General features: G+C 37.8%; 1 protein-coding gene across 3 annotated transcripts in view; it reads right to left on the bottom strand.

Annotated features, from left to right (window-relative positions):
• Positions 1 to 2,211: 2,211 nt before the first annotated feature.
• LOC145980377 (phosphoenolpyruvate carboxykinase [GTP], mitochondrial-like) overlaps positions 2,212 to 24,413 on the bottom strand; it is a 58,786-nt gene continuing 36,584 nt past the window's right edge. The window contains exons 1-11 of one of the 3 annotated variants that reach the window (XM_083113442.1): positions 22,236 to 22,362; positions 19,534 to 19,636; positions 18,633 to 18,778; positions 16,931 to 17,115; positions 14,269 to 14,660; positions 11,514 to 11,727; positions 10,293 to 10,494; positions 9,088 to 9,286; positions 7,964 to 8,116; positions 6,094 to 6,294; positions 2,212 to 3,016 (exon numbers count right to left, since the gene is read on the bottom strand). In XM_083113442.1, the coding sequence (XP_082969568.1) occupies positions 2,912 to 3,016; positions 6,094 to 6,294; positions 7,964 to 8,116; positions 9,088 to 9,286; positions 10,293 to 10,494; positions 11,514 to 11,727; positions 14,269 to 14,660; positions 16,931 to 17,115; positions 18,633 to 18,778; positions 19,534 to 19,636; positions 22,236 to 22,291 (1,956 nt within the window). In that variant the 5' untranslated portion in view covers positions 22,292 to 22,362 and the 3' untranslated portion in view covers positions 2,212 to 2,911. Of the gene's footprint in view, positions 3,017 to 6,093; positions 6,295 to 7,963; positions 8,117 to 9,087; positions 9,287 to 10,292; positions 10,495 to 11,513; positions 11,728 to 14,268; positions 14,661 to 16,930; positions 17,116 to 18,632; positions 18,779 to 19,533; positions 19,637 to 19,936; positions 19,960 to 22,235; positions 22,363 to 24,413 lie in introns of those variants that run through there. The other 2 variants (XM_083113441.1, XM_083113443.1) reach the window with 2 other exon arrangements.

Raw genomic sequence — 24,413 nt, 5'->3', positions numbered from 1 at the left:
ATCTCTCGAGTTACGACTCGATATCTACACTATCAAAATATATCACCAACACTAGTATTCCAACACTACTATAATACATATATTTTTCCAAATTGTATTTAAAAATAAGGTATTGTCTGCTGCCACTTTCTTTTTCTGCTGGAACCTCAAAAGAGATGCGCGTGGCAGCAAACTCGGTCTTTGTTTTATCGTGATTTCATCATGCTATGTATGCAATTACGTCTGTAACACATACTGCGAAGTTATAGCGATTACTTTCAAATAAATATTTTAAGATTAGGCCCCTTAGCATTCTTCTAATATTAAACCTAAATCCCTAAATGCTCTCGTAGTTAGGTTCCGTTAGCATTAAAATAATATCGCTAAATGCTTTCTAAAGAAAAAAGGTTCTAAATTACCTGTACATTCATTCCCACTAACCATAAACTTGCATTTTTCTCGTCTTCATCTGTTCTTAAGATTTGTAACATCCTTTTAGCAGACGAATTACGTGGCAGGAGCAAATTTGACGCTTATTATTGCTGCTGACATGTGCGTGGCAGCAGACTCGGCCTTAAAATAATCAGAAAATGAAGAGTTCCAGTCACTGAACTGCAAAACATAGGAACCGATGCTCGGAATGTCTGGACAACTTCGACAATGTTGCCAACACATTTCCTTTCATAATCCAAAGGACTTCTCTTTTATTCAACAAAAAGTGGAATTAAATGTCTTGCGTTATTTCTAAATATCAACGTAAGGGTATAATACTTTAAAAACATTTTTTATTCAAATTATTATCAATATCACATTTTTCACTAGCTACTAGTTTCCAAAACGTATTGTTACTGGTATTCAAACAGTGGTGTGTATAAGAGCGGTTAAAGGAACATTACCAGCACGTAGAGATCGGTTAGTTCATTGAACTCTCCAGCCTAACTATTGCCTATTTTGGGGGGAAGCAGGAAAATGTTTCTAAAGTCTTTACCTTGACTCATTCTCACACAATAGGTCGGCAGGTGGCAGGGCTTGCTCAGAGTTGATACCTTCCTGGAGACGAGGCCTGCTCGAAAAGGTTTTTAAGGAGAGTTAAGGGGTTTTGACAATTTTCCCACACCAAAATATGAATATTGTTATATCAGCTGAATAATTTCTTAATACATGGATATTCTAGCTTTGAACGCTACCACTCATAGAAATTTAACTGATACCAAGAGTGTACATTCTGTACAAGATTTGCAATAAATTCCTCCTGAAAATAAATTTTCATTCTAATTTCTCAAAATAATATGATTTTTTAAAGTTGTTTCATGTAATGATTCATATTTTAAAAAGTAAGCACATTATTGCTTTGTTTTTTTTTTTAAATTCTGCCCCTCAAAAGTTGATATAGTACACCCACAAACCTTTGCTTGTATGCATAGGTGTAACTAGCACAGAAGCACAAAAGATGAAGATTACAACTCCGCTGAGTTGCGACTTATAACCAATCTCACAAGAAATTCTCTTTGATCTTCAGTATCAATCAACTTTGAACCTAGTTACCCTGCTTATGTGATCCAATCAAAAAATTTAATACTCAATAGCGACATTACACTATCTAAAGACAATGGCGTGCATAGGATTTTTTGGGAGGGGCTGCAATTTTAAAGGTAGTATACATAATACATAGCTGCTTTCTAGGGAGACGGTATGCACAATAACTTTCTACTCTCAAAAATGACAACGGGTCATTTTAAGGGGCTTCGAAGTGGCATGAGAGGTCCATAGGCAACAAGTGTGTGTCTCGTTTCAGTGTGAAATCTCGGTAAACTTATATGCATGTCAGAACTGTGTAAATTAGTTGTAATTTATCAGAAGAAAAAGACTACACTCTAAGTGTACTATTTACCTGTGTACAAACCCAATTATCTAATAGATACGCAAGTTACGTAATCTGGAGGAAAGAAATTGCAAATTCCTGTCACTCGTGGTGAAGTGCATTCCGTGATGGACTTTTACGCTCACGATTTCACTACAAGATCAACATGTTGCCTGGCCATGAGCATTTGATGAAGACACACGAAGTAATTTCATCCATCATTGTTCATCCTGATCATCGCAATTAGCCAATGTCAAATCAAATAAAATGTAAGTTTCATTTTGAACTGCTACATTACAAATAAATAATAACACAAAGTGTGCAAATGTTAATTCATATGGATAGGTAGAAATAAATAAGGTACCAGGATGTAGAATATAAAAATTGAGCTATATTTTTCTCACAGAAGTTAAAAAATAGAGGTACAGCATTTATATATTACATTCATGATACATTTTTCATTTATAAAATACACAATCGAAAGTGCATTTATATTCAACTTTTCTTCCAGAAAATACTTATTTCTAACATACGTATAAAAATATGCAGTTCCATCTTTCCTCTCTATATCATATAATGATATAAATAACACATGGAAAACTCTGGATCTGATCGGATTAGATAAAAACTTGGTATAAAGAAAATAGATCCATTTACACAAAAGGGGAAAAAATTTCATCTCCTTAAACAAATACAAGGGTATATTGTTAAGACTTGAAACAGAATAAATATCACAAGTATTAAAACATTCGCACATACATACTCCAGAACAAACGTCACAAATTTCTCAAAATCCATTTAAAACTGTACAAGGAACTATGCAACTGCTCCATATAAAATATCAGCATTTTTTTTTTCATCTTCTTGCGACTAGGAACAAGATAAATGAATAATAATGGTTTACGGTAGGAATACACAGAATGTTCCTTTCAAACAGAAGCAAAATACAAATTATATTTGCAGTTCAACAAGTAACTTTCTTCTTATCCTAGACAGTGAGCAAGATTTAAGACCGTGGTATCACAGCACTGAATGCCAAACAACGGAGATGGCCACTACTGTTGTCAGCCTTTAGAGCTCGGAAATACGTTTCTTCAAAGCAGAAAGCTCCTCAACCACAATGTTTGGCATGTCGTCTCCAACTTGTTCGTCAAAGTATTTCTCAATCTCCTGGACCTGAAAAAAGCAAAAATTTTTCACTAGTATTTATAACATTACATCTTCTTGTAATACAAAGTAGCTATGCACTGCTTGAAATAGCAGAGGAAAATTTGGAGGGAAAAACTTTAAAAAATCACATATGGTAACATGTTTTAAAGCATGGGCATCCGGAAAGGGGGGGGGGGGCAATCAAAAAGTATGTATTTCACACATATTGTTTCATTTTAGCCACAATAATATGTGTTAATTATTGCATGAACACCATAAATTCAAATTTAAGCAATTTTTTTTAGGGAACAACACGTGCCTTGTTTGCCCCCCCGGAAAAAAATACCTTCCTTGCCCCTCCCTGGAAAAAATCCTGCGGACGTCCATGTTTTTGAGCAACTTTTAAATATTTATTTAGCACACGATAAGGTTTCAATCAGAATGAACTGACATAATGCATGTATTATTTTATACATCAACTTATAAAGTTGGTAGAAAATTGTCTCAACCAGAGTTTCAAAATGGGACTGTATTGCTTCAATGTTATAATTGAAGCCTAAATTTTTATGTAGCAAAAAACATGTCAAATATATATACTCGTATGTATGATTATGATAAATCACTGAAATGTTCCGCACTGCAGGTGCAAGACATCAGGTTTTGGGCTTGGGCTACAGAATGAATGCTGGTTCGAGTCTCCTAGGGGGAAACGTAAAAACTTTTCTCCTGAGATTTCAGCCCGTGTTAAGGGACAGATTGGTTCCCTCCATTGTAAATACATTTGGCTATGAATTACTAGCATAACCCAGTCATACAACGACTGGGGTTCGTTGTGCTGACCATGCTACTATGTAACTCGTTGGACGATCGTCCACCTCTGCTGAGACATGTGGGAGCACTGCCAGGAGTTGGTAGGTAGGCCCGGATACTCAAGGGCTGTTGTGTCAAGGGTTATTTTGTAAGTCACTGATACTAATAACATTCCGTTCTTGTTTTTCGAGGTTTGAGCGTGTTTCTCGGAAATTCCATTAGGGCCGCTACCTGCACTGGTGATCTGCAATGGGACAGGGACAGATGGAAGGCTACGGCAGTGACTATTGAAAGAAACAGCAAGGATTATTTGCTAAATATGGCAGAACATGCCTTGGTTTCTGCTGTGTTTGCAATGGTTTGTAACTGCTTACAACAAGATTAAATGACACACCTGCCACAATTGAATATGTGTCACACAAATACATTATGTTCTGATTCGTCATCGGACACCCCATACCTGTATGTTAATCCGGTCGCCGCACCACATCAGTATCGTGTAGGGCCACCTTTCGCCGCAATGCCGCCCCCAACCCTTCGAGGAAGACTTGCCACCAATTTGCCATACATGTTGATGAGAATCTTGGACAATTTCTCCTGCAAAGTGGGAAACAGCTCAGTGGTGTTTTTTGTGTGGCATGGCCTGGCTCTCAAGCTGCGCTCCAACTCGTCCCAAAGGTGTTGAATGGGGTTGATATCTGGACTTTGGGCTGGCCAATCAAGTTTTTGCACACCCAGGTCCTCGAACCACATGTTGATAATGCCTGCTGTATGACATGGAGCACTGTCGTGCTGAAACACGTGTGGGCCAATACCGAATTGTTCCCACAATGTCGGTAGTGCAGAATTGTCCAGAACTTTTTGGTACGCATCGGCATTCATGTTTCCCCGAACTAAAACAAGAGGACCAAGACCATACCATGAAAAGCATTACCACACCATGATGCCACCTGCGCCGAATTTCACTGTGGGTATGATACAGTCCTGTAAACAGAGTTTGCCGGGCACACGCCACACCCACACACGTCCATCGGACCGCCACATTTGGTAGCGCGATTCATCACTCTATAGGATGGATTTTATTGTTCGAGAGTCCAATGGTGGCGTTCCTTGCACCACTGTAACTGACGGGTCGCATTGCGGGCTGTGATATGCGGCTTGTAAACTGCTGCGCGACCATGAAAACCAAGTGCGACGATCTCCCGGCGGACAGTATGATCACTTGCAGCACTACTGGAAGCCGATCGAAACTCCTGTGCCACCATCTGTAACGACGCCTTCCGGTTTGACTTCACCACACGTTTCAAGCATCGACTGTCACGATCTCTTAATATTTTCGGTTTACTGGGTTTGGGTCGGCACGTCATGACCCCCTCTCACTTCCACTTCACTCACTGTCGACCGGGGTATCTGAAATTTGTTGGAAACCTCACGTGTCGAATGCCCAAACCTGTGGGCTCCAATGATCATCCCTCTTTCCGCCTCAACAGTTCGCGTCGTCTGTCCATATTGACTGCTGTAGCTGGCATGAGTGCATTATCAACCGGCAACGCCTTTTATATGTTGTATGACGTGTACAGACGATCCCGAGTACTTTTTGAGGGGTGTCCGGTGACGAATGGTAACATAGTGTATATCTGCATTACTCAATGAAAAGCACAGAAATTGTTTAAATACTGTTTTTTATGTACAATGACGTACTCTAAGTGAGAAACATGTAATATGAAATTCATGTCCATCATTCTTGACATTATAGTTTGCCGATATGTGTGATATTTGGCTTGGCTACATGAAATTACATAAAAATCCAGGCCTTCGTTATAACTAACTGTGGTTCTAAGCAAATTTGTGGTTCTTCATGCTCTGTGTATTTAGTGCCATGACACTACGACAGCTGGAGTATTTTGAAAGAAAAAAAGATGAGTTATATTCCCTTAATGACTAAAAACCATGCTGGGTGCATGGAAGAATGGAACACTATTTTGTATTTGAGAAGAACCACTTATCATCCATTGTGGATTTTCTGGGTACGTCTGGAATGATAATTCACACATAATTATTGAACGATAACAATATATCTGTTATAATTTTACCGAGGTGATATTTTTGTGAAATTGCTTTATACATGTACATTGTCTTCTAAATTTATTACTAAATAACTAGTTGTTTTTTTTGTTGTTTTTTTTGCGGAAAAACTCGAACTATAGGAAGACATACATTAATGAGGCTAACTACTGGTAAATTTCATTTCAATATATACCAATTGCTGGAGAGTTGCAATAAATCCTACTGACCTCCTGTGACCAGAAGTCCTTTGGAATACTGAAGAGTTCCTTCGTGTTCACTGCTTCCTTCAGTCCTTCAAGATTCAACGCTCCATCTCTGGGAATGTAACCAATCGGAGTCTTGGCTGCAATGTCCTCCCCTTCAACTCTCTTCATTACCCACTCAAGAACACGGATATTCTCGCCAAAACCTGGCCACAAGAAGTGCCCCTGAGAAAAGATAGAAACATTTAACATATTTTGTAATCCTCTAAATACAAGAAACGATTAATGGTGTTACATGCAGTTAAAGTTGATGTACTGTATGTACACCATAGCAGAAAAAATGCAAATCAACATTACGTATGAGGAACATAACTCCATCATTACACTTATTGTTTATAAAATTGCTATTATTGGCAACATAACAAAATTAATAAAAAAAAATTATTCAGAGGTTTTGTCTTGTTAAATGCAACAAATATACTAGGATGGCAATGAAATTTTCACCCTTTGTTTAGATGGGTGTGAACTTCAGGGTGTTACTAAGTTCTGCTCCCCACACTTTACCTCCGCACTCGAGGTTCGGTGCACTTCGTACTCGGCTCAGATTTGTCTAGGGGTATCTTACTTTGTACGACAATGCACGTGGGTTGCTACAAGTCAACATAATTATATAATTAACTACAAGAGACAACGGAAAACCTTTTGCGAAACCTTTATGATCAGGGGGATAAATTACCTTGTCCAGCTTGTGTGAAATTAAAAAAAACGGAAATTTTGGATAATTTCTATAGTTTAATTAACGTAAAAATTTAAAGTATATACATGTCGTTTCCGAACGTTCATTTCTCTAATTATTTATCGGGCCAAAACTCTAATTTTTGATGTTGGAATCTCTATTGTTTGTACCTGGATGCTTTACATTTCATGAATTACATCTGAAGTACGCTTGTCACAAGGTAGACTCGCGTTACTCCAAGAAACGTCTTAACAGGCGCTAGGCTGCCCGACGTGTACATTTCTCAACCTCCACGGTGACAAGGCACTAGGCTGCCCTGCGCACCGTAATTACTTCAAAATAACATCCAGTACAACTACCTTTTTACCTGTAAACTGGACACCAAGGCACTAGCTTGCCCGGCAATCCAATCTCTTACAGCATCCGTTTCGGGAGATCTGTCCTCCGGTCCTAGCTAACCGAAGCCAAAACAGCCTCTCCCTTCCAAGTCTCAGTTCCAACAGCCGACCTCCCCTACTCTCATCTGGGAGTTTATATACGTTTGGTCGGCGTCTGCTGCCAACCGCCCTTCTTTCAAAATTTTTAATCTTTAAGAGCTAAACTGCCCGCCTTTCTTTTGAACGTTCGAAACACGAAGCAAGAACAGAGAGCTACATGGTATTTATACATGGAATAATGCGAACCTAAAAATGCATAATAAATTGATTTACACTAATCACACATATATATGTTTATACACTTGATTACCCAATTAATTAACATATTAATAAATATTTCAATAAGGAAAAGAAACACTGTTGCCCTGACACGGGGGCAGGGTAACAAGGGCTTCACTTTGAGAGGACAGAATCCAAAAGTTACCCATCCAATACAAATAGTATCCAGGAGTATTTGCTAAATAACTGTTACGTTTGCAAAATCACAAAATTCTTCTTAGTTTCTTTGCTCCTCAGGTACAACGAGGTTAACAAAAGTACTCTTAAGTTACATTTCTTTTATAAACTGAATTCACCTGAGTTTCATAATTCAGTACATGATCAATATTTCAAAGTCTTACACGACATTCTTTTAAAAGTAACATGATAAAGCATTCTGTCAAAAAGTACCACTTTTTACAACTAAAGGTACTATTTATATGCAACGAAAAAACTGTCTTACCTCTGAATCCTTTCTGAACCAATTAACATGGAAGATCTTGGGCAATTTGACACCTGGTTTCCTCTCCATGCTCAACCAATGAGACACGTAGTTGCCAAAGTTGTATCCAAAGAATGGCCTCATTGCAAACGGATCGTGCATAATAACTTTTCCCTGTTAAAAGTAAAACATTACTTAAAATTCTGTGACTAAAATAATAAAGATAACTTTACATCAACCCACTAATCTACATTATATGAGTCAAAATATTTAATTTTATTCTGGTCTCCGATTGATTTTTTTTTTTTTTTTAAACAGCTAATATTACTTGTGCCAATGCTTACAACAGTACAGAGTATATAAATTGCTTGTTTTCGTCTCATCAGTTATTACTCAAAATTAAGTATTGCAATATTTGATTTTATTAAATGTAGCTTATTAACTTTGACGTTGTTTTTTGTAGTTTGTGCAAGCTGCATCATATTTTTCCAACGAAGAAAAAGGAGCCATACAGTAAACTGAGGTAATAAAAGAGTTCTCTCCATAAACTGGTGTATCTCAAACTTCACAGTGGATATCGAAGTAACTCAAAAACTCTGGTTTCATTGAATTGCTTTATTTTACTTCGTTTTTTGTGCCAGTTTTGGCTAATTTGCGAAGATGAGTGATGAAATTGGTGAATGGGCACTCACAAACATCCATGCCCAGGCTGGGATTCGAACCCGGGACCCTGGCATCCTAGCACGATGTGCTAATCACTCCGCCACGGGGGCCGGCTAAATTGATTGACTGATTTGTATTATATGACTTCACTTTATTGCCACTTTTGACTAATCGCAAAGATGGGAATATGGTGATAAGATCAAATATGGTTTAAGTGAGATCCGAACCACTGTGCCTCCAGTGGGTATCAAACCTGGGACCCCTTCATTACAAGGCGATGACGTTACCACTACACCATCAGGGAGGATGAGAACTTGAGATTAAGACAAAAGCTATAGAAATAAGAAAGAAAGAAAGGAAGATCAATTTTGAGATGAATGGATAACAGGCGAGGACTCGAGGAGGATGAAGGGGGTAAATTGAAAGAATAGGAGATTGTCTCTCCCTCCCCCTCCCCCAGAGAGAGAGAATCCATCGCTCACCTTGTATTCTGCCGCTGCTGTGGCCTCTGACCTCATAGCTGCACCAATCAATACTCCATGCTTCCAATCAAAGGACTCGTACACTAGAGGCACACCCATTGGCCGTCGTCCACCAAACAAGATGGCATCAATAGGAACGCCTTCTGGGTCTTCCCACGCTGGGTCGACTATGGGGCACTGTTCAGCTGGTGCGCAAAACCTGTTAATAAAAAAATATATGCATAATGCTCTGCTTGATCTTATAATTGAAAAAGAGCTTTTCAATACAGAAGCTACTATAAGTGAAATATTTAAATTTTGGACCCTTCCATAATAACATATTTAATTTTGATTACTAGCAGAAAGCACAGAAGTGCTAAGTTTTTAATATTATTTGGTGCTTTAAGTCCACTTTATGCACAGTAAAGCTAATCGGGACTGGACCTACAGTTTAACATGGGATCCAAACCACTATGTGCCTCCACTGGGTATTGAACCCGGCACCCCTTGATTACAAGGACGACCCCACCACTGTGCCATGCTAAGTGTGCTTGTATTTCAAATATATTTTAATTTTTTAAAAAAAATGTTCTTTAAACAGTACCATATGTGAATAAAGTAAAGAAGAGGAATATAATAATGACAACATAAATTATTTTGTCAATTACACTGTATACCTGGTAAAAATGCTATAACTGTTCCCCTCATTTTTTCAAAGAATCTCTGAAAAAACATTTTCATGCAAGGAATTGCACTATAATTGCAAAACACTGTTACATTTTCAAGAGTACAGACAATAATTATAAAAAACAGTAGAATTAAGGGGATATCAAGGTAGGATACAAAGTATGACTACTGATTTCGAAATTTAATATGAAAGGCTGGGTATTTCTTCTATCTGAATTGAAACTTGATACATAACAATATATTTTACATTTGATTGCGTTCTGCATTATATCTTTCTGACCAGTGAATTTAGACATCAAATAATGATCCTTCTATGGCGTGCGTCTATATTTTCTCAGTGCCAGAACTGTACATTATTTATAGTGAAAGTTAAGCACAGTACACTTATTACAAACTTAAATGCTATCACTTCATTCACAGATACAATTTCAGTTCAAAGCAAGTGAATATCTTCAACATATCTATCTATACAGAAGACATTCTTGGATTTGCAATTATCAACTACAAATGCTCACCTAAGATCAAAATAAGGACCTTACCTTGAATTCGGGTGGGCAGCTGGCTTCCCACTTTTCTTGTCCCATGGCTTTCCATGCCAATCCGTTATTTCCAATCCTTCGGGCGTTTCTTTCTCAAGTCCTTCCCAGTAAATGCCGCCGTCACTGGTCTTCGCAACATTTGTGAAAACTGTGTTCTTGAGAATGGTTTTCATTGCATTCGGGTTCGTGAAGCCAGACGTTCCTACAAAGAAATGGAAATTGTTGTAAAACTGGAACTTTATATAAGCATCAAACAAGCCTCTTCATTAGTTCTACACCATGGAGTAACTAGTAATGTAGCTGCAATCTTTTCCTTCATTTACATTATATACATTCATTACATTGAATATGTTGGTGTTTCTCCTTCACTAGAAATCATATTTTCATCTTTCATTCTCATTGCACCATTTACACCAATGTATAAATGGTTTCACAATTTTGAAAATTCAAAAATTTAGAGATTTATGCGAGAAGTCACACAACATAAACACTAAGACTAAAATTTATCCTAACTTAAAAATTTTGTTGAACGAAGTGTGCGAAATGTACAAAAAGAAGTATAAATAAAAATAACTAGAAACAGTCATGCTGGGTTGAGTACAAAAGTCTTCTGATGGAAATGATAATGATAATAATAAATTTAGAATAATTGTTTGTTTTCATTAGTTTATGATAGTTATAATAATAATCATAAGCATAATAAAAATAGTATTGTTATTATTCTGCTGTTGAAGTTTAGTTTTATCAATTGCTTGGCCCTCTCCCACAAAGATTTCTGGCGATGCCCACATTAAGAACATACATGTCGAAACAGATACATTTAGATTTAAAGTATCAACATTTATTCCAACAGTAATGAATAGTTAAGATCATCCTTTAAGAAGCTGCATACAGTAAATAATTCGTGAAAATTTGAAGCTCAACCAGCTGCTGACCCAGGTTCGATTTTGAAGTTATTGTGAAATTTAAATACCACAAATTGTGCACAAGTACTTCACTTCTCGTGAAGTATGAGACATGTATGGCCATTTCAAGTATTGCCTGTATTTCTTAGGTATACAGTACACAATTACAGACTTTCATAAAGAAGAAATGCCTTCATTAAAGGGATTTATGTTTCTTAAGATACAATATGCCCTAGTTGCCTACATCATATTTCTGTTTTTAAAGATGTTCTACCTTTTTTTGTAGATTTTTTTTCTTTTTGGTTTAGCAACTGACCTGGAGCCACTCCAAAGAAGCCATTTTCAGGATTGATAGCTCTTAGTTGGCCTTTCGAGTCAAACTTCATCCACGCGATATCGTCGCCAACGCACTCCACCTTGTAACCTGGAATGGACGGGCACATCATAGCAAGATTCGTCTTTCCGCAGGCACTTGGAAATGCAGCAACCATATACCTCTTCACCCCTTGAGGATTTGTTATACCTAAAATCTGTAAGAGACGAAACAGGGCATTGTTAACTAAATACAGAAATATTACGTTTTTATTAGGAAAATATAAGATGCATTGATGTTAATCACAGGTCTTTTAAACTCAACTTTTCACACATGTATTGATCGAGTGGTACGTTATGTCCACTTTATGCACAGTAAGGCTAATTGGGACTGGACCTACAGTTTAAAGTAGAATCTGAACCACTATGTGCCTCCACCGGGTATCGAACCCAGGACCCCTTCACTACAAGGCGATGATGCTACCACTGCACCATTGCGGAGGTCCTGCACACATGTATTGAACTAAAGCTTCTGTGATACAGTTGTTTCTGCTCAGTTGCGTATTACGAAAATTTGATCTGGTTTGCAACAATTCATATTTATTGTGTACACTTATTATATATTATTTGGATATAATAAAAATAAAACACCAATGCACGCATTTAAGTAAAATAAAAACGGAAGTCAGACAACTTCAAAATTTTCTGGCAAATTTTATTTCTCCCAGATAACATGGGAGAATATGCCACTGCTACTTTTTTTTTAACGATGTTGGTTAACTTTGAATACATATATTATAATATGAACCCCTTGGTTGTGTGCTGCAGGATCCTGTTAGTAAATTTGTGAAATGCAAGGAGGCAATACAGAACCCATACTTCATACGTTTACACAATAAGAGGGGTGGGTGGGGTGAGCTAGAAGTTTGGAATAATCGGTCAAGATACAATTCTTAAAATAAAACAACGGCAATAATTCTTATTTGTTGTACATATTTATTATACACTGCCAACCTTGTTTTCAGTTTTGTTACTGAATATGTAGGGTGCATGTTCTTACATGGCCCCTCAACCTCCCCATATAAAACCAGAGAGGAAACTGTCATCACCGGCCTTCATTGGAAACCCGTCAGTGGTGTACATAAACCTATGACAGTATCGTCATAACAGATTGCGAGGCCATGGTTAGGTTTTGCGAGTGGATGCTGCAAAAACTTGCATTACACCCAATCTTTTTAGGTGACATTTTGTTCACACACGAAACTGGATTCACTCGTGACGGAATTGTGAACTTTCATAATATTCAGGTGTGGTGCAGCGAAAATCCCCATGCAATGTTTGAGTCACGACATCAGCAACGTTTCGCCTTGAATGTGTGGATGGGTGTAGTAGGTGATTTCATATTGGGACCTACCAAAACTGAATGGTCGTGGGTACCTTCAGTTCCTACGTAATCATCTTCCACACCTCCTGGAAGATGTTCCCCTTCACCAGAAGTTGTGATGGGGCACCAACACATCTTGCTTTACCTGTGCGTCGGCACCTTGCGCGATGCTATGGTCGGCACTGGATAGGTCGTGCGGGGTCTGCATTGTGGCCACCACAGTCACCTGATTTAAATCCATTGGGGTCGCATGAAAAGCATGGGGTACGAACTCTCCTGTTGATAGAGTTAGAGGAACGTGTGATTGATGCATGTGCACAAATACGAAATACACCGGGGATATTGGAAAGAGTGCGGAATTCACTACACCGACGGTTGCACTGTTGTGTGAAAATGAATGGAAGTCATTTTGAGCACTTGCTGTGACTTCTTGTACAGTGTTCTACCTGTGAAGTAAAGTGTATCATACGTGTTCAGGGTATTTTTTTAATACCTTCCTTGAAACTGTTTCCCATGTGAGGTCACAATCAACCACAATGTTTTCCCATGACATTTGTCAGCCAACGAGCATTTTGATTGCATTTGCTGTCAGTGTTGTTTAGCCATTGCCCCTCCGGAAACGCAACCATGCTAAAATTATCCCGGTTTCGTCTATTGTGTTTCCATAATTGTGAATGGTATCTGGATATCATGTAACTGACGTTCACCTGCTTCCTCAGATATCATTTTAACGCATTCTTTCTACAGGGAACCCCATTTCTTATGGGGAGCCCCTTCCGCATAGGTCCCACAGATCTCCCATGGTGCGTTTCTGGTAGAGCACATAAGATTCCTTTATGATTTCTTTGGACCCAACTTTCTAACTGCCATAGTACTCGTCCTACAGAGGTGTGAACTGTACTTTTCCACACTTTTGGTGGTGTCTAGCTCCGACACTGAGCATCTCTTGGAAAAGTGGAAGAGGAACTTTCGTCTGGGTTTGACGCGATGTATCTCTTGTTTCATTTATGACCATCACTTATGATACACCCTGTATAATGAGCAAGTTCCCATATATTAAATATAAATGTGTAAAAAGTTGGTTTACCAGTGATTGTGTCAACTCAGCCAGAGGGTGGACACTGTGAAGGATGATGATGACAATGATACAATTTTAAATACATGGAAAAAACTTGCTCGCTGACTACTTATGTGTTTGAAGGTACCGGTCTATAGACTTCTAGGAGTTCTTATCAGCAGATAAACATAGTACTGGTCTTAAAACTATGTTCCTCGTTTGTGAAAGGAACCTTTTCCTTGAAAGACTGTAAAACTAGTCAAAATGAGGAGACAAAAGTCGGCAACATGCTTTTGTCTCACACATCAAAATACTCACCAACATGTGTTCTGCAAGCCACCCTTCCCTTTTCGCTATCGTGGACCCGATGCGAAGAGCAAAGCATTTCTTTCCCAGGAGAGAGTTTCCTCCGTATCCACTTCCGAAGGATACGATTTCGTTTGTGGCAGGTTTGTGGGTGATGATCGTCTTCTCTGGATTGCAAGGCCAATTATTTATTGCTGGCGTCTTCATGGGTAAAGGCTGTCCGACAGAATGCAAGCACTTGACGAAGTCATCGTCCCCTAAGCTCTCTAATACATTCTGTCCCATTCGGGTCATTATCCTCATAGACGCAACTACGTATGGAGAGTCCGTAACCTCGACACCAATTTTCGACAACGGAGAACCAACTGGTCCCATACTGAATGGAATCACATACATCGTCCGACCTGGAAAATATTTTACAATTAATACATTGATGGTACACATTAGGATTTCAAATAAAGCTCCCTCCTTTGACCAAAACGTTGTCAATTTGAAACAGGTATAATATTCCTACAACATCTTATGAAATTTTATAACCCTCGCATGAACGTACTGTCAGATAATAAGTGCTGGTACTATTCTTTTGGGTTTGCATTTATATCATACAACTAAAGATGACTGTTATTAAATGTGTTATACAGTACACTGGTTTTGTAATTTAATCAAACCGCATGCATTATTTTGCTTACTTCTATTTATAACTTTCCTGAGTGCAAGTAGAACAGCTGTTTCTTTGTAACTTTTCTGAGTGCAAATAGAACAGTAACAGTTAGATATAGTGAAAACACATTTCTTCAAATTTACAGGAGAAATGACGGGAAAGTACTTACGGAATTGAGTCCCTGTGGACTTTTGGAAGCTGGGAAGTGTGTTTTTTCCATTCGTGCCACCATTACTGTCGACTACGTGAATCAAATGTTCCGTGCGTTTGAATATGTAACCGCCTGTCAGTGTAGCAACCATGCGGTAGTTTTACCACATGACGTGTGGGCGTTTTTTTTTTTTTTCAATTTAATTTTCTATGTTTGCCTAACCTAACTGAACCTAACCTAACCTTCCATGAATAGTTTGTGGATAAATTTTTGCTTAAAAACCTTTTGTGAATAGTTTGTGTGGCATTTTTCTGTTCATAAGTTTGGAAACACTGCATATCAGCTGACGATAGACAACGTGAGTCAAGATTTGCCCGCCATATAGCAACAACCAATAAATACTTGTAATGTGAAAAATTACGCTTTTTTCAGTGAAAAAAAACATAATCCCAAGTTGAAAAATGTTCCGCTATGCATATAAGGTAAGTACAAATGTAAATAATTCGGAAATAAACTAGTTAAATGTGTTTTCACTATATCTAACTGGTACCAATAGAACAGCTGTTTCTTTGTAAACATGCATTCCTACTGTGGTGTATCATCATGAAGAACCGCACTCACATTCTAAAACATTTTGTACAAATTTTGAAAACAGAACGAACAAAACCTTTCTTATGAATTCTCCTACCAATCTTACTTACAAGTACAAAAAGAAAGAGAATTTTCATTCAGTCTGTTTTCCACAGTGTGATAACCATGAATTGAAATAAAAACGTCAATAGGTAGAGAGGACAATATCTGCTCCACATCAACAGAATTCCACAGAATAAAAGAGAATGAAAATTATGATGGACAATTTGCCTACTACTATATCTGCCATTGACTGTACAAGTACAAGCATAGTCTGGAAGAAATAATGCAAGAAAAACATGAAAACGAATTCCATCTTGAGTATCCACTTGTTCTGCTACTCTTACGATTCTACAAGTCTTGCTTACTTTTACCTCAATGTTTGCCCCCTTGCCCCTCTAGAATTAATTTCCATCCGAGGTTGGGAAGGGCAATGCCCATTGCCCCCTTGAAGTTGCGCCACTGCACCCCTTCCCTCCTTTGTTGCTTTAAACTTTAATCGGCTTGAAAATACTTAATTTTCTTTAAGAGTATAATATCGTTTAATAACGGCGATAAGATTACTCTACACTAAATTTCTACGTGAAAGTATAATAATGTAGAAACATGGACGTCTGGAAGGGGGGGGTAAGGATAGCCACACCTCCCCCTTAGAAACCAAATGTCAACATAAAAAGTATATATTTCACACGTATAATTTGATTTCAGTCACAGTAACTTACCTGCATTAATGCGATAGCTTCAAATTCAAGTAGTGTCTTTTGAGGGGGCCACACTATTATCGGGGTAATATGCCCCCCCAAGGAAAATTACCTTGCTTGTCCCCCTTGGAAAAAATCTGCGGATGATTGGGGGGGGGCAATTGTATCCCTTGACCTGCCCCCCCACATGTGCACGCCAATGAAGATTCACAATAAAGTCTCCTGTTAGAGGGTGGGAACATTACGTTTTAGTGTATATTTTTTATACAATAAATTTTGCCTTGATCAGCATTTGAATGTTTTATTAACATGGAAACAAGGCTCAACAGTGTAACCATATCTTTTAGATGGATGCCCTGTGGATATTCAAAATTCCCAACATCCTGAAACTCCCATGTCCATTTGCATTCAAATCAGATAACAGACAATTTGAAATCTTGATATCTCATACAAATATCACTGATATCCTTAGCTGCTTATGATATCTTTGTAGATATCACAGAATAGAATAAACATTTTTATGGAGAATACCTTTCATACATCCTGGGAATCGTGCTTGCAGTTCCTTTTCTAGATCTTCTGGAGAAAGCCAATTCCCTAAAGTGCCTTTCACTCCCTGCTTTGGGGTAGGAATTGTTTCCCTTCTGCTCGGGGTTGATATAAATGTTTTACTTTCTACGCGAGCAACATCTTGAGGATCGGTTCGAGCAAGCCAACTACGGAAACAAATTGGAAAAAAGTTGTAAAAAAATTACACACTATAACTAGACTTGCACTAGAGTATATAACATTTTTACACAGACTGCATTCACATAAAAATAGCATGCCTAGAAATTTCAGAAGAGGGAATAGGTATTAGCACCCGACAGTGCAACGGCTTCAAGGTTTGCTTCGAATATAAGGCTGTACATGGGTGTGCTTTGCGAGTGTCCCTTCATCAGTTTCATCATATCATCACCATAGGTGGAGTTCTGGAGGGGCCAGGGGGTTTTGACCCCCCCCCCGCCCACTTAAAAAAAGACTCAAAAAATAACACATGATTAAGTTCAGGTACTACATTTTTCTTATGAAGCCATACCACAACCCTTCACATTTGGCATGATGGCATGTGCGGTAATTACGCAGCAGTAGCGGGTCTTAGACGATTTGATTGATAAACGTAAAATGACTTTGTGTTCAGTCAACAGTTACTGCTGAGGCATAAAAAGAACTTTTCAATTTAATTTTTCTAAAATTTCTGAGGCTTACTATTGTACAGTAACTTTCTTAAAGTAATACGAGTATTGTATCAATAAAAATTTAATGAAATGCAAAATGAAATAATCGTACTGTTTTGCTTCTTTTAAAACTGGCAACCAATATACTAATTAATGTTTGTTTACTTAAGCGAGGAAATTGAACATTTTCAAATCTAAAAGGCCTAGAACTCAGTGTCTTTAAGTTGTTGATTTTTAATTTCCAGGGGAAGGTCTCCGGACCCTTATAAGCTAGGGGATATTCAACAACCCTCAGGTACATCATATGCTTCTCCCAGAGTCTGCCCCCCCCCCCCCCCAAAGCAAAAGCTCAAACTCTGCCCATGATCATCACTAATCATCGTAATTAGCCAAAATTGACAGAAAGGCAATGATAAATAAAAAGGTAAAAAGGTAAAGTGTTCCCCTGTGCATAGCACCACGCCATGAAGGCGTATAGGGGGTGTGGGGGTAACGCCCCACACTTTCTTGATCCGGTCGTTAAATAACAAAAATTAAATCAAACTGACCAGAGTTTAGTCAACTTTATACATAGATAGGCTAATCAGGACTGGACCTACTGTTTAACATGGAATTCAAACCACTACAGGCAAAAATCCGGTACTGGCCCAGGGATCCCTTATTTACAAGGCAATAACGTAACTACACTTAATAAACTGGGATATATTAAAATTTTTCTTCCTTTTAAAATAGAGTTTCTTAATCTGTACATTTATAGACACTTTCCATTGTGTGAAAAAAAATGAAAATTACAAGATCAAATTTAGAACTGCAATACAATAGAATCGATCACGTAGTATTACCCTAATACACTACTGTACAGAATAATGAAGACCTCACCAAGTCATGTAATTCTGAATAAATATTTGCTCCATTCATTTAATTACCATGATTAATTATCACATTAGTTTTATCTGTAATGTTTTGTTACTAGAGTTTGAATTTTCCAAGAAATAAAATGTTAAAGGCATTCTTACCAGTTCTCATATTTTGGAAGTCTTTCGATGACACCCTCTTTCTCCATGAGTGAAAGCAGATGGGAATTTTCCCTCTCGGACCCATCACATATATGAATTTTCTCAGGTTGGCACAATTTCACATTCCTCTCGACATAGTCTCTCACCTGATTAAGAAAATAAAATACATATCTAGGTTATTCTTTAAATCAATTTACAGAAATAAAAAATAACAAAGTATGCCTTAATGTAACTGGTGCACAATTAATGATTGGCCAGGAAAATTAACTGATCTATAAAACCAGTTCAAATACAAAGTACACAAAAGGAAATGGACAGTGTCACTATGCTTCCTATACCTAATAAAAAATTTCTAAAAACATATTGTCTTTGATGCCACACAATTACAGACTATCTATTAGAGCAGGTTTTGTGGCTATAAGTTTTTGTGAATTTGATTGATTGAGTTCATGTTTTAAGTACACTTTATGCACAGTAAGGCTAATTGGGACTGGACCTACAGTTTAAACTGGGATCCGAACCGATATTACAAGGGGCTGATGCTACTACTGTGTCATCGGAGAGGAACATTTGTGAATTTGAATTTATAATGACGTACTATCTGTAATGTTTTCACAGTGATTTCTTGTTACAATTGTTCATTTCATTATTATACTATCGTTTATATATTGTACTCTATTAGATACCCTACCGTACAGTTACAACAGAAATCAATACATATTAAGTTCTATGAACTAATCTGTTGTACAGTACTGTATTTTGTGACATAACCAAAAATTAAAGATTTATCTTATCACGTAAATTATTTTTCCGTATATCTTGTTATGCAATATACAAATTTAATGATGGTTCCTAAGACGAATAATGACTGACAGAAGGTTAATTTAAGCATAGAACTGACCTTTGGCTTCAATTTCTTCAGATCTCCATGAATAACAGATGCATTCCTGACGTTGTTGACGATGATTTCGTGTGAAATCAAAGGCGAGCCGAGTTTACCTAAGCTGGAAAGAAATTCATAAATTAGAGCAGTTATGAAAGTACTACAGCTGACACTCAAGCATATAATTTTATACTACTGTTAACCTAGAAGTTATCTAATTTCCTTCAAATATTAGCAAGTCTGTTTCCTAGTGAAGACGTTAACTGGATCTTCAGAAAAGAGTTGACCCAGTTATTACATCACTTTTAATATCAACTTTCACAGCTTGGACAAGTCTTAGGAGTTAATGCAAATATAAGTTAGCTTTAGATTTCACACGTGTCGGCAAAAGCAAAAATAAAAATTCTAGTCCTTGACTTGCCTTGTAGCTTTTCGTCCACATTTGTATACTCGCAACGATAAATTAATGAGGATTACATCAAACTGATAAATGGATACACTCATAGAGACACGCACAACATCGAACCTTCCACCCTAATATAACAACGGGGCGCCAAAAGCTTTAAAATTGAACAGTTGACACTACCATTTCACAAGTAGAAGTTTCGCAGAAAGAAAACTGTACACTGGCGAAATTATTATAATGCATTAAATTCGCTAATACAGCGGTGCCTTATGAATTACCAATCTATCTTATGGGGGGAGGAGGGGAGGATGTATGTTTTGGCTGTCACTCACTTCCCTTGTTGTTAGTTTTAACACCTTCACTGGCGGCAAAGACTTTAGAGAGATCAACTGGCGGTCTCGGCGTGGCAGTGTTGCCACAATCTTAGGGAACAATTTCCCTTTCCAAAAGAAAAAAAATCTCCCTTTCGCCCAGAATTTCCCTTCATCTAAAGACAATAATAATAACAAAAATGACTATAATTATTCCAATAATAATAATTAATAGTATTAGCAAAAGTAGTATTTATTTTATTATTTTCTCTGTTCACCCATGTTCGTATATACATGAATAATCACATGTCTCTAAGACATCCTCTTCGCGTCCAGATGTCGCAGGATCGAGCCCTGGTCAGGCATTTGTATTTGTTCCATCGCCCATTTTTTTTATAAGTTCATCATTCATCCTTCTCATCGTCGATATTAAGCGAAGTAGAAAATCGATAAAATAGACAAAATGTTCACATTTACAGACAAAGTGGATTGATTGATTTGCTTTATTTTACTTCGCTTTTGAGGCCACTTTTGGCTGATTTGCGAAGATGGAAATGAGTGATATGATGAAATTGACGGGACACTCACAAACAACAGTGCCCCGGGACCCCTTGCCTCGTAGCGCGATGTACTAACCACTCGGCCACGGGGGAGGGGGGGCGGCAAAATAGGATTATAATCACAGGAGTGGAAATAAGAAGTAACAGGAAAGAATAGTGAATACGAACCTGAAACCTAATATGATAGTACTGTGAGATTAGTCATCAAATGTCATCGAGTTCCTCCAACAGAATTTCCCTTTTCGCTTAAAGTTTGGTACGAATTTCCCTTCATGTGACAATACTAGCGTGTGGGTTGATTTATAGACATCAAGAAAGGGACGATATTGTTACGCTTACATGGCCAAATTTTGTTTGTTCCAACGTCTCGGACAAGGTTTGATCGCTTCATTGTATACATCAAACAGATTTTTTTACATTTATCTGGGCTCACTCCCCCCCCCCCCTTATTTCACCCTATGCTAGCAGTTGTTGAGGAATCGGGGGTGAAGACTACTGTTGGGCGATATATTGTAGGCGATATCAACTAGACGATATATCGTCACGATATTTGGCGATATATCTTCACGAGATTTGTCGATATATCGCGATATCAAATTTTCGATATCGTCCATTCCCAGTGAAGACCCGGCAGTACAAGTTGTATCGAAGGCTCCACTCCCATGTTACAGGATTTCATGTCGCGGCGGCAACTATTAAATTTCGGAACACCGTTGCGCAAGTCCAGGCTCTTGCACGCTGTACAAAGTGTCAGTTAATTTTTCTCCGTGGTGGCCACAAGATTTCAATCATATAAACAGTAACGTAGATAGGCTGATGTGTTTGGAGAGGGCAAATTACATATTGCTTGCTTGTATTAGGTCACGTACAGGGCCAACGATAGTAGTAATAAGGTGTGTTTTATACAGCACATATTGATGCACTTGTACATGTAATTGTAGCCATATTGACACACGTCAGGTGAGTGTACAAACAATTTCTGTATCATATTAAGTTTTCGAAAATATATCGCAGTGGTTTGTAATTTGTTATTATTTATTATTATTGTATTTGTATGTAGTCTATAGCTCATTTTTAATTTTAAACAAAAAGTTAATCTAAACCATGGAAAATTTTAGAAAAGCCGCGAGGTTCGGGGGTGGGGGGACACGGCCCACTATTAACGACGTAGATTTATAAGAGTACAAAACCATGTTATGTCATTAACATGATTTGGTGACATTGCTGGAATGCAACTGTAAAACGTGCATATATAGCTCGGCCTAATATATTGCATCTTACCATGATGGTCTCCACTCCACACATCGAACCCGGTTTCCTAACATACCGAATGAGAAGTCTCGTACACGGAACCTACGTTCAATCACGATCAGCGAGGCAAACATCAGACAGGTTACGAACAACTTTCTGCCAACCATAAAACTTAAACAAACCGTTCCTTACCTGTGAATATCACTGCTGGGTATAGCAATATAATCACTGTCTGTTGCGTCAGGCATTTTCACTGAAGTGAAGTTTCCGTCTACGAGCTCTAGGAGGCAGCACGTGTATCCATGCAATGCTGATCCTGTCCTGGGATGCAGTGTTTTGATTGTGGGCTCGGCTCAAGTTATATACAACATCCGCCCCGGACTTAATGATCCCCTAGGCTCCATCTGATGTAATACTACGTGATTGTTGAGATTGGCATCAGCGAACCCCGCCCCCAAACACACTGTGCAAAGTGCGTGGAGGACGTCACAAGAATGACGTACGGTTGCCATCTCGGCTGCACACCCGTGTTCGGAATTTCTGCCAAGAATGTGAGATATGCCAATTCATTTGTTCTTTTCTGCAACTTTGATCCCACTCTTTTGTAATCCATCGCATATCCTTTGTAAAGAGGAAGAGGGCTTGGCAACAGTGTTGCTAAGTAACAGGATGTTAACTCTGTTCGGTTAAGGTTCGATATTAAAGTTCAAATTTATGGTTAAAAGCTCATCGGAACCGGTTTTCCAGCTTTACAAGGATCCAGCACACCAGACGAGGGTTGTTCTTTCTTCTTTTCTTTAAATGGGAATTTTAAGAGATGTTACTTCACTTTACATAACTAATGGGTAGGTTCAATTTAGCAGCCCAAGGATGGTACGATTTTAATAGTTATAATTTATTTATTTATTATTAATAAACAGGGTTGGCATGTTTAAAACAAAAGTGTTTAAAACACTTTGTTTTAAACGTTTAAAACACACGGCTTTGTTTTTTTACAAATGTTTTAAACGTTTAAAACAATGTGTTTTAAACATGTTTTTTTTACAAGTTTTTAAAACACATTTTGGTTGTATATATTTTGTAGTCTGTGATAATTTTTTTGTTAGGCAACCCTGTTTTTCATTGAATCTGTGTCAATTAATCCGCGCTTTACAGGTCTCACTTATCGCACAACACTTGAGCAACCTAATGTTCTGACGTCACGGGAGAAAGCTTTTTAATTTTAGGCAAAATTGTTATGCGACAAGAAAGACCCGTGCTTTACTGTAGAAATCGAAAGTCAGTTTCTTGTTTCGTATCGTCCTGTAAGTTTGAGACTGGTGGAAGCTGGAAATGGAAACTAATATCTGAATACAAAATGCGAGATTTTGATCATGACGTGATTTTTTTTTCTTTTGCGATACGATTCATTGGTCTGTATAACTGAATGAAGCGCAGATGCTTACTTTTGGTAACATAATTTTGTACTTTGAAACATAAATTGATCTGGAGAATCTATTATGACACAGCAGGTTGTTTTCTGCTATATAAACTGTTCAGGCAGCATGAAATATTTCACCGTGATTTTTTTCAGGACGAGGATAGTAATTGTATAATATTTAGTTTCTTGAAATTTAGATGAATATAAATCATAACCTACTTCAGTAGTGGCGGAAAAAGTGGGGCTATTACCCACAACTTTTGTCCCTGCAGTAGAGGTGTGTGGGATCCCGAAAAGTCGGGACCGGGATCGGGAAAGAAAATTTCCGTCCCGATCCCGACTTCCGGAAATGACTTCCCGACTTTTTGGGATCCCAAGCAGTCTGGAAATACCGAATGGTCATTTTAAAACGTCGTCAATTCTAGACGTTCTCTGCATTGTAAATGTCTGGAACGTATCGGAAATTGTTAGGTTTTGTACCAGAAGTGCAAAACAAGCACTTAAGATGGATATTACGGGTAGAATTCGAGATTTCAAGAGCTTTGGGAAATTTCGAACACATCCCGTCCCGAAAATTTTCCAACTTTTTCGGGAAATTGAGAATTTTTCTCGTCCCGAATGTCGGGATTTAAAGAATTTCCCGTCCCGACCCAAAAAATTCTGTCCCTCACACCCCTACCCTGCAGTATGGTAAACCTTATCTCCAAAGGTAAATAAACTGTCCTTGTCGCCACTGTACTCATAAAAATGAGTATTTTTTTCTCTTTAACGACTTTAACTATAATTTACTGGGAAAAGGTTGAATTTGTTTTGTTTAAAACATGTTTTTTTTAACTCATGTTTAAAACTATGTTTAAAACAAAAAAATCATGTTTTAATCAAAAAAAAACAGTTTGTTTTGTTATTTTTAAAAAAAACACAAATTTTGCCAACCCTGTTAATAAATACTT

This window comes from Lepisma saccharinum, chromosome 27 (assembly GCF_977018435.1).
Source record: "Lepisma saccharinum chromosome 27, izLepSacc3.1, whole genome shotgun sequence".
Taxonomy (NCBI): Eukaryota; Metazoa; Arthropoda; class Insecta; order Zygentoma; family Lepismatidae; genus Lepisma; species Lepisma saccharinum.
The sequence above is the reverse complement of the archived record's forward strand: the minus strand, read 5'-3'. Positions and strand labels throughout refer to the sequence as shown.